This window comes from Pseudochaenichthys georgianus, chromosome 1 (assembly GCF_902827115.2).
Source record: "Pseudochaenichthys georgianus chromosome 1, fPseGeo1.2, whole genome shotgun sequence".
NCBI lineage: Eukaryota > Metazoa > Chordata > Actinopteri > Perciformes > Channichthyidae > Pseudochaenichthys > Pseudochaenichthys georgianus.
The window spans coordinates 17,135,332-17,151,125 of NC_047503.1; the positions used below are offsets into that span (position 1 = coordinate 17,135,332).

A 15,794-nucleotide genomic window follows, 5' to 3' on the forward strand; every position below is an offset into this window, starting at 1 on the left:
TTTCTGATCCTGACAAACTCTTGAGCGTCACTCCTATTCTCTTCGTTTTCCCCCCCTTACTTTGATGTTCACGGTCAAATTTGACCGGTCCTGTTTTAACTGCATTAACACAAAAAACATGAATCATCACCAAATTTCATTTAACACCCTTTCAAACTGTAAATATTGTATCAGACTAGTATACATGAAAAACTGCAGCAAATATACAAAGAACAGACACTGAACATGTATTGCGTGTGCCAGGTGTGATCCATGTGGGGGGATGGGAACATAAGAGCGGGAAATGTGTCAAATTGTTCTGTGTGTGTGTTTGTGAGTGCCAGGTGTGATTCACATTGGGGGATGGGCACATAAGGGGGGGGGGGGGGGGGGGGGGGGGGGGGCACATCTAGAGTGTGTTTGATCTGATCCGGATGGTTAATAATTTCTTTTTGGGAAGTTGACTAAATCATCCAAAATTCAATGAAAGTGGTGATCAGCAATTTTATATGTTCAAATGTCTACCGTGAAGGATATCACAAAGCCTTAATGCAATCGAATGTAAAACAAAAAAGTTATGATTGATGAAAGTAGTACATCGGTCAGATTTGACCTGAAGACAACAGGAGTTAAGCAGTAAGGGCCGGAACAGCCAGAACCTGATCTAGACAGTTCAGACATATCACTGAGGCAGAAAGCAACAAAGAGAAGCAGCGGTCTTTCTAAGGCCAGGTGTTTGAGTCTCACTACTGCAGGCTGAGGTGTTCATCTGTAAAGTAAGACGGTGTGTCCGCTGTAGTCGCTCTTCAGAAGTTTAGATTAAGGAGCCAGTAAACCGGAGATAAAACCTCAGTGTTAACAAACCTAAATGTCACTAGGTTCTTGGAGGAAGTGTGAAGAGGGAGCTTTGTTTCAAGAAGTTAATAAGTTACTTCTTCAGGGTGAGGACATTCTCTGCAGATAATCCTGATCAATAAGAGCAGTTAAGTACGTTCTCCTCCCTCTTCTCTATCTTAATGTTAGCTACAAGTTCAAAGGGCAGCACCGACTATAAACGCCTCTGTAGTTCGGCACTTTTACCAACACTGATTTGTTTAAGAAATGGAAGGTTTTTTATGAATGTTCATAATAATAATAACTTTGATTTATATAGCGCCTTTCAAGGGACCCAAGGTCACTTTACAAGTAATAGGGCAAAAACAAACATAACAAAACAAAAGTCAGACAGACAAAACAACAGATCGATTTAGGGGCCGAAAGCCTTGGCAAACAGATGGGACTTGAGGGCCCTTTTGAAGGCGTCAAGTATGGGGATGTTGCGAATCTCCGCAGGGAGAGCGTTCCAGAGGGTGGGGGCTGCCACACTGAAGGCTCTGTCCCCGAAGGTTCGCAGTTTGGTGCGTGGGGTGGTAAGCAGGCCAGAGTCTGAGGACCGCAGGTTCCGGGGTGGGGCATGTGGGTGAAGGATGTCCGATAGGTACTGGGGGCAAGGGCATGGAGGGACTTGTAGGTAAGGAGGAGGACTTTGTAAGATATGCAGGACTTGACCGGCAACCAGTGGAGGTGGATGAGGGTGGGAGTGATGTGCTGACACGGCTTTGTGTGTGTGAGGACCCTAGCAGCACAGTTTTGGACATACTGGAGCCTGTCCGGGGTTTTGTTGGGAACCCCGAACAGGACACCATTGCAGTAGTCCAAGCGGGTGGTGACAAACGCATGCACCAGGGTTTCGGCAACCGACTCCGAGAGTGACGGTCGGAGTCTGGCAATGTTCCTCAGGTGGTAAAAGGCCGATTTGGTCACAGATTTTACGTGGGAATGGAAGGAAAGGGTGGAGTCAAGGATGACACCCAGGTTGCGGGCTTCAGGAGATGGGGAGATGAAGCAGCCGTCGACCTCAAGGACGAAGTCACCAACCTTCTGGAGCAGGGCCTTGGGTGCCACAACCATGAGCTCTGTTTTATTGCTGTTCAGCTTAAGATAGTTGGAAGACATCCATGTTTTGATGTCATGCAGGCAGTTGATGAGAGACTGAGGGGGGAGCTGGGAGGATGGAGTGGTGCTGAGATACAATTGGGTATCATCAGCGTAGCAGTGGAAATTGAGTCCATGATGTTGGATGATCTGGCCGAGGGGGAGCATGTAAATGGTGAACAGGAGGGGGCCAAGCACAGAGCCCTGGGGTACACCGTGGTGGACTGGGGCCGGGGGTGAGTTTGAGCCACTGATGGAGACAAACTGTTTCCTGTTGTGGAGGTAGGATGTCAACCAGGACAGCGCTGTGACAGTTCATGTACCTAAGAGTGGCCTTATACATACAGCTAGTTGAGATGAAGCACATAGATGGCAAAACTTTCTTTCAGATGTGTTTTTATGGCTAAGAAACCTAACTGCTGATCGTTACAGAACCCACATTCAACAGAAAACGAAAACAGAAAGTGGACATTTGGCTTATACTGGTCTTTTTGCAACTGCACTCCCACAAAATCATTTGTCAATGTATTACATCCCACCCAACAGTTTAATAAAGGTCCTCAAGATAAATGTACTGAAGGGAAAGAATCCGCTAAACCAAATAAGAAAAGAAATCCAGGCACATACAACCATTAAAATGGCAGCTTTGCACGGTAGGATCTATGTACAAATGCACATAGTCAGGTTCCAACAGAGAGCTGGAGCCGTCACAGGTATTCTTTACAACGTCACATGACCTTTGACCTCCTCTGTTCAATTGAACTACCTATCCTCTGCAGGATCAGCCTATTTGAGGTAAACAAAAGTTGCATCTTTGTACACAGGTCTAAAGTCAGCACTGATCTCAACGGTCAGCTGATTTCTTAAGATCTGACTTGAGACCCTTTGACGTAAACAGCAGCGTCTCTCATCTACACTGCTCAGGCTTTTAAGTCGAAAAACACTTAGAAAGATTGTTGAATCAAATGTCAAATCACATCAATATGATATAGCTCAGCCTGCGCAGTGCAGCTCCCATCAGTGAGCCGACAGAGGAAACGCCGCCTCGTCCCTTTCTCTCAGTAGCTGGGCGGCTGGTAGCCGGCGTCGGCTGGCGGCGGGGGGGTGGGGGTGAAGGGAGGCTGCGGCTGCATGTCGGGCACACTGCTGGGATAGGTTGAGTATGTGGTAGGGGTGTAGGTGGTGGGGTTGTAGGAGGTAGGGGCGTAGGTGGGAGGGTAGGCGGTGTGGTGATCCTGTGGAGGCTCTGTGTAGGTCGGGAGGGTCGAATCGTTCACGCCGCGCCGGAAACGGACCAGAGCAAAGTAGGTCAGGATTCCCTGCATAACGAAAACGTATTACAGTTAGTTTTTCCAGTACTTTCAACGATTCACGTTTTTTTATACAGCATTTCCGAGGATGTGCCGTAGTTTACTTTGGACTTATTTGACTGATGGACATATTATTATCAACTTCCAACTGAACTGGTTTAGATTGGGGGAAGTAATCCATCACTATGACATATACTGCATTAAGCTGTTACACATGGTTGGGTAGTAACTGATAACATGCAATCGGGATGAAGGAAACAATAATGGGTAAATCATCAACTCGGATTACAATTGATGAATATTATGAACAATCAGTTCATCATAAGAGCTGGTTCAATAAAAACATTTGTTAATTAATGTTCATTTGTGGATGATGTTCTTTTTCATTTGCATTGAAAATGGCAGATGAACATTTAGAGTAAGAGCTCCTCTTGTATTACAAGAGCTAGTCTCCCATGTTGCATTTGATTAAAAAGCAGTAGCAACAAAAAGACAGGAACTGAAACCACGTGATCTAAAACAAACAGTGCACCTGTAGTCTGTTCAAGTATTGTTTTCATAGGGTCATGTGATTTGACCTACTGACAATCCTGATAATGCAAAGTGCATTTTATTTGACTTGAAAATGAAATTAGATGTTTAAAAGAATATTTGTGGATCTAATTTGTTGATTAAAAGCTTTTGAACTATTCCAGATGTATTCAAATGAGATTAATCTTTTTGCAAACAATAGATTTTGTTTCTTATTACGTAAAAATAAATGAACTCCATTATCCGAGCCAAATGTGTGGTATTGAAGCCTCCTGAATGGTGCATTCAAGTGATGGTGGGACACCTCAAACCCATGATTTGTCCAGAAGACAAACAAAAAGCAAATATTGGGTGTTTGCTCTCAGCTCTTGTAGTAATATCAAGTCAGTACAATAATACATTTACTTGTATGACACACATTTAATCAAAGTTTCTAGTGATAAAATGTTTGCTGTTTAGCAGCTGATTCAAGCGTAAAATGTCCAAAGTTCCCACCATAATTGAACACACCAACCAGGAAGATTTCCACATACATTATGGGATTTCCTGTGATATCATGTGAGAATACTGACAGCCATAAATAAATACTGAACATTGATTACTGACCGTATGCAGGGTTCAAGTCTATATTTCGGGAAATATGATAATAAGCTTTCACTCAGACGAGAATACAAATATGAGCTGTTTTTAGCATTCCCGCTCACCCAAGTGGCGATGGAGAAGAAGGAGAAGGCCACGGTGGCACGGGCGGCGTCCTCTGGGAGACCGCTGACGTTATGAGTTTTGGCCCACTGACTGGCCAGCAGGCAGAAACACACAAACCACAGGAAGCTCCACGCCCCTGCAAAGCATAGAAGGACACAGATGTACATTTACTCACTGCATGAAAAGACAACAAAAGTGTTCGGCTGAAAACCCTGATATGAGGAGTAAAATCCTGTGAAATACTAACAACAATGTCAAAAGAACACAAAGAGCTCTCTTGTTGCCATCTGCTCAATTCAACAAGATGTTTTCCAAACTACTACTTCTTTGTTTCCTCGAAGAATGGCTGACTGTGAACTGTGTCATGTACAGCTGATGAATGATTAACCTCATCCCAATCTGTGATGTCATCTGCAGCACACTCATCCTCTACTGCGTGCAGCGATGTATAATATACGTCTTGTTATGTCAGGAAAACAGACAGCAGCCTTTTGCATATTACGTTATTACTCAGGGGCTTTCTGTATAAATAAAACATTGACATAAAGTTGATCTGGAGATAAGGACAGAAGATGTGTAGACTTTTTGCAGCCCTGATATAAATTAAGAGCTTGTTCAACTATTTTGGAGCCAGGGTTTCAGAGCTGAGGGGAACACCAGAGAAGATTGACATTTCTCTGTGGGACATCTATCTCAATCCATTAAAGGTGGGGTAGGTAAGTTTGAGAAACCGGCTCGAGATACATTTTTGTTATATTCCATGGAATGCTCTTAACATCCGGACAGCAATGAATATCTTAAGTGCTTTGACAACAAATCCATAAAGAAATGTTCATCTGTGGAAGCCGTAGTACTGTAAAAAGCACGACCAATCATCTGAGCCGGCCCGGCTAAAGTAACTGGATGGCCTACCTGCCTGTCAGCCTTCCATCTGTGCACAAACTTAGCTCGTGCCCTCATTGGTCATGTGCGCGTTTGTGTGTATTGGAGGAGGGACTCTGTAAGGAAGTGGCAGATATTTTCCGGCTGTTTCAAATTCTAGCGCACTCGAGCTGGTTTCTCCAAAATTACCTACCCACCTTTAAGTAATTGTGTGATAGTAAAATAAAATATTGATTAGTGCAGCTTTAAATCTCAAACAAACCAACTAAGAAATCACTTTGACTCTCCTGCTCACCTGAAAATCCCAGGTCGGCCATGACAGCGTATTTCCTTTCCTTTGCGTTGCTCATAAAAGGCATGTAAACGTCCAACACCAGGAAGGCCACACATGCCAGGAAGGCAATCACACCGATGCCGATAGCGTAATGACATGCCGAGTCATTCTGGTTGAAGATGCACTTTGCTTCGGGACTGTGGGCAGTGTTGACATATCCCTCTGTTGTGATGGAGGCAAACACCACCAGGGCAAATATCTACATTGATAGGGAGAAAAGGAAAATGTGGCCTTTCATAATTTGCAAAGTCACACAATAGGAATTTCTCAGATTAACAGTAACATAGAACTGCTCAATGTGGTTTTGAGACTGATTTGCTTCCTTTTCGGGCAGCCATTAGTTTCACTTCATAAAAGCACCATGTGACAATCTACCAGCAGAGAACTAAAGTCTTACTGAAAAATCAGAATCACTGTGATATGAAAATGTTGTTGAGAGGGAGAGCATTTGGAAAACTCCAGTGGTGAATTCAAACAAAACCCCGACATGTGGTATTTGGATCTGCTTCCAAAAACGTTTTCAATCAGTAGCTTTGTGTCCTCTATGCAAATAATGTGTTCAGCTTTCATTGTATTACAGAGCTTCCTGTAAAGCAGTTTAAATATCAAATATTTCAAATATACTAATAGTGAGTCCTCAACATTTATTTTCATGTGACAAAATAAGCAACATCCTCAGCCTACTGAAAGCCATCTCCACAGAAAACCCTAAAATAATGTGTCATAACATTTAAAGAAAGTCCTGAAAGAACCTGTCCATTTCCTATTTAACTAATCAGAATCAGATCAGAATCAGAATACCTTTATTAGTCCCACAGAGGGGAAATGTGCATCATTACACAAACAGGGATACAAATGTGTGTCATCATAAACAATCTCTTTAAATACTCTTCTGCTCATCGCGTGTTTACAAAGTGATGAGTACTATCTACGGCCCGGTCCCACTGAGCGTCCTGTGCTCTGTTGCTGTCTCCTCTGGTTACCCACCTAACCATGTGACTTACTTCTGAGTGCAGCTGCCTGCCATGTGACTGCAGAGATGCCACTAACAACACTCATAATGAGATCGGGGAGGAAGATGGAGAGCAACAGTTTGAACGGGTGGGAAGGAGGACAAGGTCAGATGAGAGAGCAGAAAGGAGAGAGAAAATGGGCCACAATCCTGGGTGAGACAAAAAGAACTGAACAATTGCAGAAGACCGAGACAGTAGGGAAGTGAATGTAGTGGGGGGAGTTCCAAAACACAAGACAAAAGTGAGTGATCGTTAGTGGAGCAGACGGTGTTTCTGAACTGAACAGACAGATGGTTTGTGTGTCGAGTGACAGATGTTACAAGACATGTTAGCCTTATCCTTCTATATGTGTATAGAGGAAGCTTTGGGGGCTCACTGTGGGATGGAAAGATATAGGAGTTTAATGCAGATGGTAGTGCTGGGCGGTGTACCGTTTCATACCGAATACTGTATGATATTCATTTTTAATAAACCACAATACTGTTGAAAAAGTGGCGATGGGCGCTCGAGCGGTGCGGCAATGAAAGGAGTCCCCTGGGGAGTCATTTCACTGCCGCACCACTGAAATGAATGCTGGGGTACAGTGCCAAACGTAGTAGCAGTAGCATAACATGTGAAGCTGAATGTGAAGATGGACACTGAAGAAAATGAGACTGGAGATGGATATGACATACGAGGAGAGGAGCTGTGACTGTCGTCTGGACGTGACGTGGACCAAACAAACATTTATTGTGAATGTTGTCTTACTAAAATTGTTGCCCAAGGAGGTAACACAAGTAATGTACTCCCACCCACCACCTCAACAGAAAGCACTTATTGGAGTACGAAGAATGTATAAAGATATGATCTGCTTCAAAAAGCACTACTGGTGAAATGCCTAAAGTAAAGTCGAGTCAAAAGACGCATTTATTCGAGGGACAGTCTATGATAGGAAAAACGTATAAATACATTAACAGTCATTGAAAGTAAATAAATAATTACCATGACACCGTTATAATTTGGAAAAATACCGTGATAAGAGTTTTTATACACACAGTATATACATTTATTTTTATTTTATTAAATGTAACCTTTAATTATGCAGGGTGAAATTGTGATGATTACCTTATGTAACATTGTTTGTTTTTCACCCCAAAAATGTAAACCAAAAAAAGATGTGCATTCTATCACTAATGCAGTTATAAATATGTGATTCTTCAACAACATTTAAGATAAAGTAATTTCAGGATAAATTGGTGCCATTTTAGAGTTTAAGAATGATTTTGAACAGGATAATCATGAAATGTTCATATTGTCACATAATTAACATATATATACTTCTAATACACTTTCTTTACAGAGTAACAATAGTAAGGCCATTCAACACTTTAAATGACCAAGTGCCATTGTACCCAGAATTTTTAATTGTCCCAGGTGCAGAAGTGGTGCATCATGGGACCTGTAGGCAGTGCTACAAAGCGAACAATCTCCCTTGTGTCATAGGTGCTGTTTCGTGGAAGTGAGATTAGCTAGCCAATGTGAATTTGAGATGAGCTGGGCACAGTTGCACAAAGTATATATATATGTGTGTGTGTGTGTGTGTGTGTGTGTGTGTGTGTGTGTGTGTGTGTGTGTGTGTGTGTGTGTGTGTGTGTGTGTGTGTGTGTGTGTGTGTGTGTGTGTGTGTGTGTGTGTGTGTGGGTGTGGGTGTGTGTGTGTGTGTGTGTGTGTGTGTGGTAGAGCAGTAGCACCACATATTCACCTCGATTAAAAGCGAGGGTCAAGGGGGGAGAGAGGTGTCACCTTACCTGCACATTAGGCCCTGTTTACCAGTGACCGCCATCATCTCAAGCAACACACAGCAGCTGGTACAACCGGAGCACATTCTGTCCTCATTTACCACACTGGATTCTCTACAGTGTCTAGGTGACGCTGTGTGTTTTCTCATCCGTAAAATACACTCACCCTGTAGGGCTGAACGATTAATCGATTTTAAATCGAAATCGCGATTTTAAATGATGCGATTATCAAATCGCAAAGCCTGCGATCTTTTTTAAACTTTTGTTTTTTCTTCTTGTGTGTCAGTCACCCACACCAATCAGAAGTGCTGTGCTCCACATGTACCAGCCATTGTTAACCAATCAGAAGTGGCCCATGATAGAAGGTGATAGACAGATTGATCCAATCACCTGCCAAGTATTTTTGAAAGTGCCTGCCTTTTCCAAATGGCTTCCAATGGAGCTTTCCTAGATAGTTTGGTGAAACAAACCATCTGAGTCAGGTTAGTGATGCTCCATCACATGTTTTACATCTATTACAGGGTGAATCTTAAACTGAAGCTTGACTTTAAAGCAACCCAACGGAAGTTTAGTTCATTCACTCGTAGCTCGGGCTGTGGGGGTGCTAGAGACGGGAGCACGTTGATACGACCTTCCTAACCGGAGATATGGCGGCATTTCACAATAAACTTCCGTTGGGTCGCTTAAAAACAAATATCGCAAATCGAATCGCAATCGCAATATCTTTCAGAAAAATCGCAATTCCATTATTTCCCCAAATCGGGCAGCCACCCCGCATGCCTCACAGATAGTTTACGCTTCATGAACCAAGTAAATGAAAATCAAACTCAGTCTCTCAATAATCAAAGGCCGGAGTCAGAAAGGAGACGAGAGCACGTACAATAACACTCACTCTGAATGAGGACCAAAATCTTTACTTTCTTTTTGACCATGAAGTACAAGGACAGAAACAATCCTTCAAATCTGCGTGCTCACAATCTCACGGGTTAAACGACAACAACATATTTGATTGTATAACCTGTCTGGTTACAATTCATTTTGGACTTTCTAGATCAGTTTCCTCATAAGAACAAAAACAAATCATCGCCACAAGATTTGCCTAGCAACAGGTGACCAGCAGCTAATATCTCCTTCCCCAAACTTTCCCTGCTACAGGAAAACCCCTTTAAGAAAATACATTAATGGAAAAAACCTTTTTGACAACAACTATTGATATCTCGTATTTTACAAGTTTTGCCATGCTAAACATTGTAGTAGACAGTAATATCTTTGTCTTTAGAAGTTACAATGAATGTAAACCTCCTTTTAGTAAACAGAGCTATAGTGTTACAGGCTGCATAAATCACAGACGGATTCAAATTCATCACACATCCTAGATTTGAGTTTGTGTTGTGTTGTAAAGTGGTGTAAAGTATGGGATTAGTTTTGTATCATAAAGATAAAGCAACACTTTCTCAGAATAAAGCAAAACTATGAGTTTAAAAGAAAAAAAAACTGAGTCAAGCAAAATAAAATACATTTCAAAAATAAAACTATAAGTTGCAAACAAACTATAAGTCTTTTTCTTTGTTTTAACATAGGTTTTTGTTTGCAGTTCTTGTTTCTTCTTTTTCAATGATCAGACTTTTGCTCTCGCTGCAGCTCTTCTCGTTTGCGCTCCCTCATTTTTTGTTTGAGATTCTGACACAAACCTCCCAGGTGGGCGGGACTTTCAGGGGTGCGTCCCCATTGGCTACTCAGTTTTTGAGTGACAGCCCAGTCCTCCAGCGATTGTACAGTGCAGGCAGCTGCGGTGCGGTAGCTAGCTGAGCGTGGACAGAAGACCCCCAGAAGAACCAGCATTTCAATTATTATAACTGGGGCGGTGGTGGCGAAGTCCTTAGGGACTTGGCTTGGCAACTGGAAGGTCACCAGTTCAAGTCCCGGAAAGACCAAGTGCTACCGAGGTGTCCCTGAGCGAGGCACCGTTCCCTACACTGCTCCCCGGGCGCCGTACATAATGGCAGCCCACTGCTCCTAACACTAGGATGGGTCAAATGCAGAGAAACCGTTTTGTTACATAGTACCTGTACTACGTAATGACAATAAGTTGAATCAATCTAATCTAAATCAATAATACTACAAGTGAAAATATATGTAAGTATTGATCATTTGTGTTGTTTGTCCTATACGGTCTGTTTCTTTATTGTGTTAAGTGAGAAGTAAAGCTGTGCTATGAAAGTTAGCTTGTGCTACCTTTAGATCCATAACAATGCAAGCTAAGTAGCCTAACAGTTAGCTACATAGCTAGCAGTGAGTGAGCGTTCAGACACCGGCGCACACACTCAAACGGACTCGTGTGCCTGACTCTACCAACAGGTTTTCATGATTCTGTTTAGATATGCAAGTATAAGCCATGATAGCTTATTTTATTAACACGCTAATTTGATATGAAAATAAATGGAGGCTGAGTTAACTTTGTAGGAAAACCTACCGTCCATGACTGCCCCTGAGCTGTTTTTTATTTGTTAACTTCATATTTTTCATTTGATTTTCATTTCCTAAAACATTTATGTTCCTCTCATATTAAGAGTGTGGATCATTGAGACAGCGTGGCGTCCAGAGTCTTATCCCGTTTCCCCACTTCCTCTGAGGGGACAGCACGGAGGGGGGGCATGAAGAAAGACCTGCACCAGCTTCATTACTGGCTCAGTGTCATTTCATTTGACCAAATGTCTTTACATATACATGTAATAGATTTTATTATTATCCACCTTTTTGTTTTATGTCCTTTTATTTAAAACATTCTTTGAGACTTCATCTTCTGGTTCAAATTTCAATACATGTAATTTGTATAATCACTCTTTAGTCTTTATTCTACATGAAAATGTTAGAGATTCCATTCAAATCTGTTGATTATTCAGATCTTCCTCAGGCTAGGAATAGTATGTAGAGTTGTTAATGCTAAATGTATATCATTTTCTCACAGGATATAGAATGAGACAACACCGGTTTTATCCATTGTGTATGAATGCTTCAGCTCTTCAGACCAACATAGTAAGATGTGAGCATGTTCCTAATTGTGTTGGTATGCAGCCTAGGTCTGGTGGTCTGTTTAATAAAGCAAATCTGCCACTTTTATATTGCAGAATTTGTTCAATTAAAGCAGTCTTTAATTGTTTGTCCTAAACCTAGCAATATATGCTTTTGAAATGTAACATGTCTTTGAAAAATAATAGTATACAGTTTATATTGTGTATCACCTTTAGCTTAAAAATACAGATGTGTTTTTTTAATCTATAAAATAAATAGACACACTTTATCAATCCCAAATTGGGAAATTATTTAACAGCAGCAGTGTATTCAGGACAGGTATTAAAATATTTAAAGTTGGAATAAAGTATGAACTACAAATCACAAGTATAATGCACAGCAATCCATAAGATAAGTCCGATATGTTCATGAAAACCCCCCCAGGAGACACCAACACTAACCCCCTAAACGCACCAGGAGCGTCTGCGCTGCGTTACGGCTGTGCCGCGGCATTCGCAAAGATCACGGCCACTCTAGTCAATGGGTGCTATTCCACCAGGCTCGAAGCGTCCCAGAAGCTCCTCGCCGCAAGGAATTTCCAAAATATAGGATGAATCCTATTTTTGACGCGGCGCAGCGCGGCGCAGGCAGGAAGTGATGAAAATCACCTTGTTGTCTGCTTTGCTGGTTGAGGGGGTGCACCCAAAACCGGCTCCTTCTCCTCCCCCCCACCACCGTCTTTCAAGTAGGAGAATACATGCCAGCGTTCTCCTCCGGTTTACAGGCACTGTACATTATATATATATATATATATATATATATATATATATATATATACACAATAATTATGATGATGAATGCATATGTTTTTACCACTAAAATAAAGCACATCTTTGATTCATGTCGTTTATAACTGGAATATTACAATTATTATTAACTGTGTCTGTAGTCTGCAACACAACAACATAGGAAATAACAACAATAAACACGATTTAAACAGACACAAACATAAACCATTTAACTACGTAGCCTACTACTTGTAGAAGTACAAATGTCCAGGAAATATTCCAAAATCAACAACAATTGCGAGGCTGCACACACGACGCTCCGCTTCCGCAACGTTTTGAAACGCGCCTGGTGTGTTAGGTCGCAGGAGGATGTCGCAGCCGCAGCGCAGCCGCAGCGCAGCGCAGCCGCAGCGCGGCGCAGACGCTCCTGGTGCGTTTAGGGGGTGATGTGGCCGAGTGAACTCCGGAGTTTGCTGCATGAGTTGCACTGTATGATCTGTGGTTTAGTGGTCTGTCACTCAAAAGCCGAGTAGCCAATGGGGACACACCCCTGAAAGTCCCGCCCACCTGGGATGTTTGGCCCATTCCCAAACCGCCCCCTACACCCTACACCCTACCCCTCCGTTTGCGCGTTCACGCGGAGGGTCCGCCATATTGAGGGCTGTTCCAAAGCAACGAGTGTGGAGGGGGAGTGGGCTATCAAGCCCTCAAACAGCGAGTCTGCAGGTCTGCAGCGGTGCTGACTTGAGACTGGTCTCTACCTATGGTCTCTACAAAAAATGAGGGAGCGCAAACGAGAGAGCTGCAGCGAGAGCAAAAGTCTGATCATTGAGAAAGAAGAAACAAGAACTGCAAACAAAAACCTATGTTAAAACAAAAAATACTTATAGTTTACATGATTACACAAATGATTTGTTTGCAACTTATAGTTTTATTTTTGAAATTAATTTTATTTTGCTTGACTTAGTTTTTTTTCCTTTTAAACTCATAGTGTTGCTTTATTCTGAGAAAGTGTTGCTGTAGCTTAACGGCCCGTCCACAAAGCGGCGTGCGTTGACGCTTCACCATTCACTTTGAATGGGGTGACGTCACTTTTAGCCGAAATGCATCGTGGGAAGCGACGTGGAGCGTAGCTGGCGTGGCTCGCTGCAAAAGTTGAGCAATGTTCAACTTTTGACGCCTCAGCAGAAGCGTCAGCCAATCGAATCATATGCCAGTACAAGCTCTAGCCAATCAAACCGCTGCTTGTGTGTCAGGGGCGGGAGATTCATGTGATTGGTTGTTGGTCGAGTTTCAGACACGCCCGCCGGCAAGCGTCAGCGCACGCCGCTGTGTGGACGGGCCGTTATGATACAAAACTAATCCCATAGTAAAGTAACTATGTGCATTTACTCAAGTATTGTTCTTAAGTCAAATGTTGTGGGACAATACTCGAGTATTTCAATATTTTGCTACTTTGTACTTCTACTCCACTAAATGTATTTAATACCTTTAGTTACTTTACATATTTGGAGTAACTCTTAAATAAGACTTTAGTTCCACCTGGAGTAAATTCACAAGCTACCCTGCAGTATACAAAGTCATTAAAATTAGCTGCACCTTTACCAGCTTTGAGAACACTTTAATGATCAATCATTAAAAAATCAGAACGTATAATATATATAATTCTGAATACAACAATCTGCATAATGAGTACTTTTACTTTTGGTACTTTACGTATATTTTGATGCCAATACTTTTGTACTTTTATTTGAGTAACATGTTATTGTAGGACTTTTACTTGTAACAGAGTATTCCTACACTCTGGTACTTCTACTTTAACTTAAGTACAAGATCATCTGAGTACTCCAACCTCTGTCCTTTGATAAACACAGCTATAGTGTTACAGGCTGCAGAAATCACTGACAGATTCAAGTTAACATTTTAGATTTGAGATTGTGTTTTGCCTCTTTCTCCGTTTCAGTTTCCTGTCTTTTGTCCTCTGACAACAGCAGTGTTGACCTGCGCTGTCTCCGAGCTGCTGTCACACACCAGCTGCTGCAACATGAAGCCCCGCGGAGCCGCTGCACACAGTAGCCTGTTGTTCCGGCAAAAATAAATATGTTTTTAAACCGACCGACAGAGGGGTCTCACGCGCATCTGCTCGCGCATCTGCTCGCGGTTGGATATATCTGCTGTCTCCTTTCAACCTTTGTACACACTCTGTTAAAACATAAATCCCTACGCCCACTCACCCAGCTGAGTATCCGCACGATGGTTTGAGGTTGTCGGATAAACTTGTAGAAGTCGAAGCCTCCTCCCGCGAGCGAAACCCCGTACGCAGTAGCACCGCCCGTGTCCTCCATGTGTCCCGTTCAGCCGCTCACCGTGTAGGTACACCTGTTTGACTGCACAGACTACCAGTTTAACTCAATTTAACTTCTGCAGGGGTCAAGTTATTCTCAGCTCCTATCGTGCTGCTTCACGAAGACAAGTGCCACCCAGAGGAGCTGCGCACGCGGACACGCTGTCAGGCTGCGCGAAGGAGAGGCGGAGTTTAGGAGCCCAGAAACTTCCGCCAATGTGATATCAACAAACAAATATTATGCAAGTCATTAGTTTTAGAAACTTACTCAGAAATATTGATTTTGTACTTATGATAGTTTTCTTTTTTAAATAGGCTAGGCCTATATTTACTTTTGAGATACTGAGTCCTTGTATTTCGAGAAAGTGTCTCAATTATTTGCAATACTACTGTGAAAGTAATTATTGACAAGATAATAAAATAATGTAATTATTAATTATTTTGAGAAATTAAAAATAAAAAAATATATTGAAATATTGAGTCATTATATATTGAGATTCGAAATCATTATTTTTGAGATAGTTATTTTGCAGATACTATGTGATTATTTGGAAACGTTTTTTTGTTATTTTAGATACTAAGTTGTTCATTTAGATACTAGGTAATTATTTCGAAATTATAAGTCAATTTATAAACGTTCTTGTTGTTTTGAGATACTAAGTCATTATTCTGAGATACTAAGTAGTGAAAAGCAGTGGCAGTTCTAGACTAATCTGGGGCCGTGATGGGGCCAATCATGTAATGGGGGGGCACATTTAATGCAGGAAGGAGATATTAAAATGTTTAGTTTAGAATAAAGTTTAAAAAAAGAGAGAGCACGCTTGTGCGCTGCAGCAGTGGGGCGGGGGGACCTTCGCTGCGGAGAAACTGTGGACCTTTGTCGCCGGTCAGTGCAACTTAAATGAAGGGAAAAAATCCCTGTTAACTTTGGCCCAGGTTACAGCACAGTAACTTAGTATTTTACATAAATTGCATATCATAGATTTATTCTTTTGGAAGGGGGGCCCACAGGGGGTCCAAGCTCCGCACTGGCGCTCTAGAACCGCCCTTGTTGAAAAGTTTCTTATTATTTTGAGATACTCGATTTTTTTTTCTTAAAGATAGTAAGTCAAGTTTTCTTTGTTGCTTAATCATCATCTTGTGA

The 15,794-nt window shown here is 42.0% G+C and overlaps 1 protein-coding gene across 1 annotated transcript; it reads right to left on the reverse strand.

Moving 5' to 3' along the window:
* Positions 1-3,011: 3,011 nt before the first annotated feature.
* On the reverse strand, positions 3,012-14,812 carry syngr2b (synaptogyrin 2b). The gene is made up of 4 exons (XM_034099025.2): positions 14,541-14,812; positions 5,677-5,914; positions 4,499-4,635; positions 3,012-3,272 (listed from the first exon to the last, which is right to left on the reverse strand). Exons 1-4 carry the CDS (start codon positions 14,649-14,651, stop codon positions 3,012-3,014), a joined length of 747 nt encoding a protein of 248 aa, XP_033954916.1. The 5' UTR covers positions 14,652-14,812.
* Positions 14,813-15,794: the final 982 nt, after the last annotated feature.

What these genes read in the sequence shown, in the direction of transcription:
- syngr2b (XM_034099025.2), bottom strand. Translation starts at nt 14,651, where the DNA reads ATGGAGGACACGGGCGGTGCTACTGCGTACGGGGTTTCGCTCGCGGGA. An exon ending in TCGTGCGGATACTCAGCTGG is followed by an intron (nt 5,915 to 14,540) that starts GTGAGTGGGCGT and finishes CTATCAATGTAG; the next exon opens with ATATTTGCCCTGGTGGTGTT. An exon ending in TCTTCTCCATCGCCACTTGG is followed by an intron (nt 3,273 to 4,498) that starts GTGAGCGGGAAT and finishes TTCGTTATGCAG; the next exon opens with GGAATCCTGACCTACTTTGC.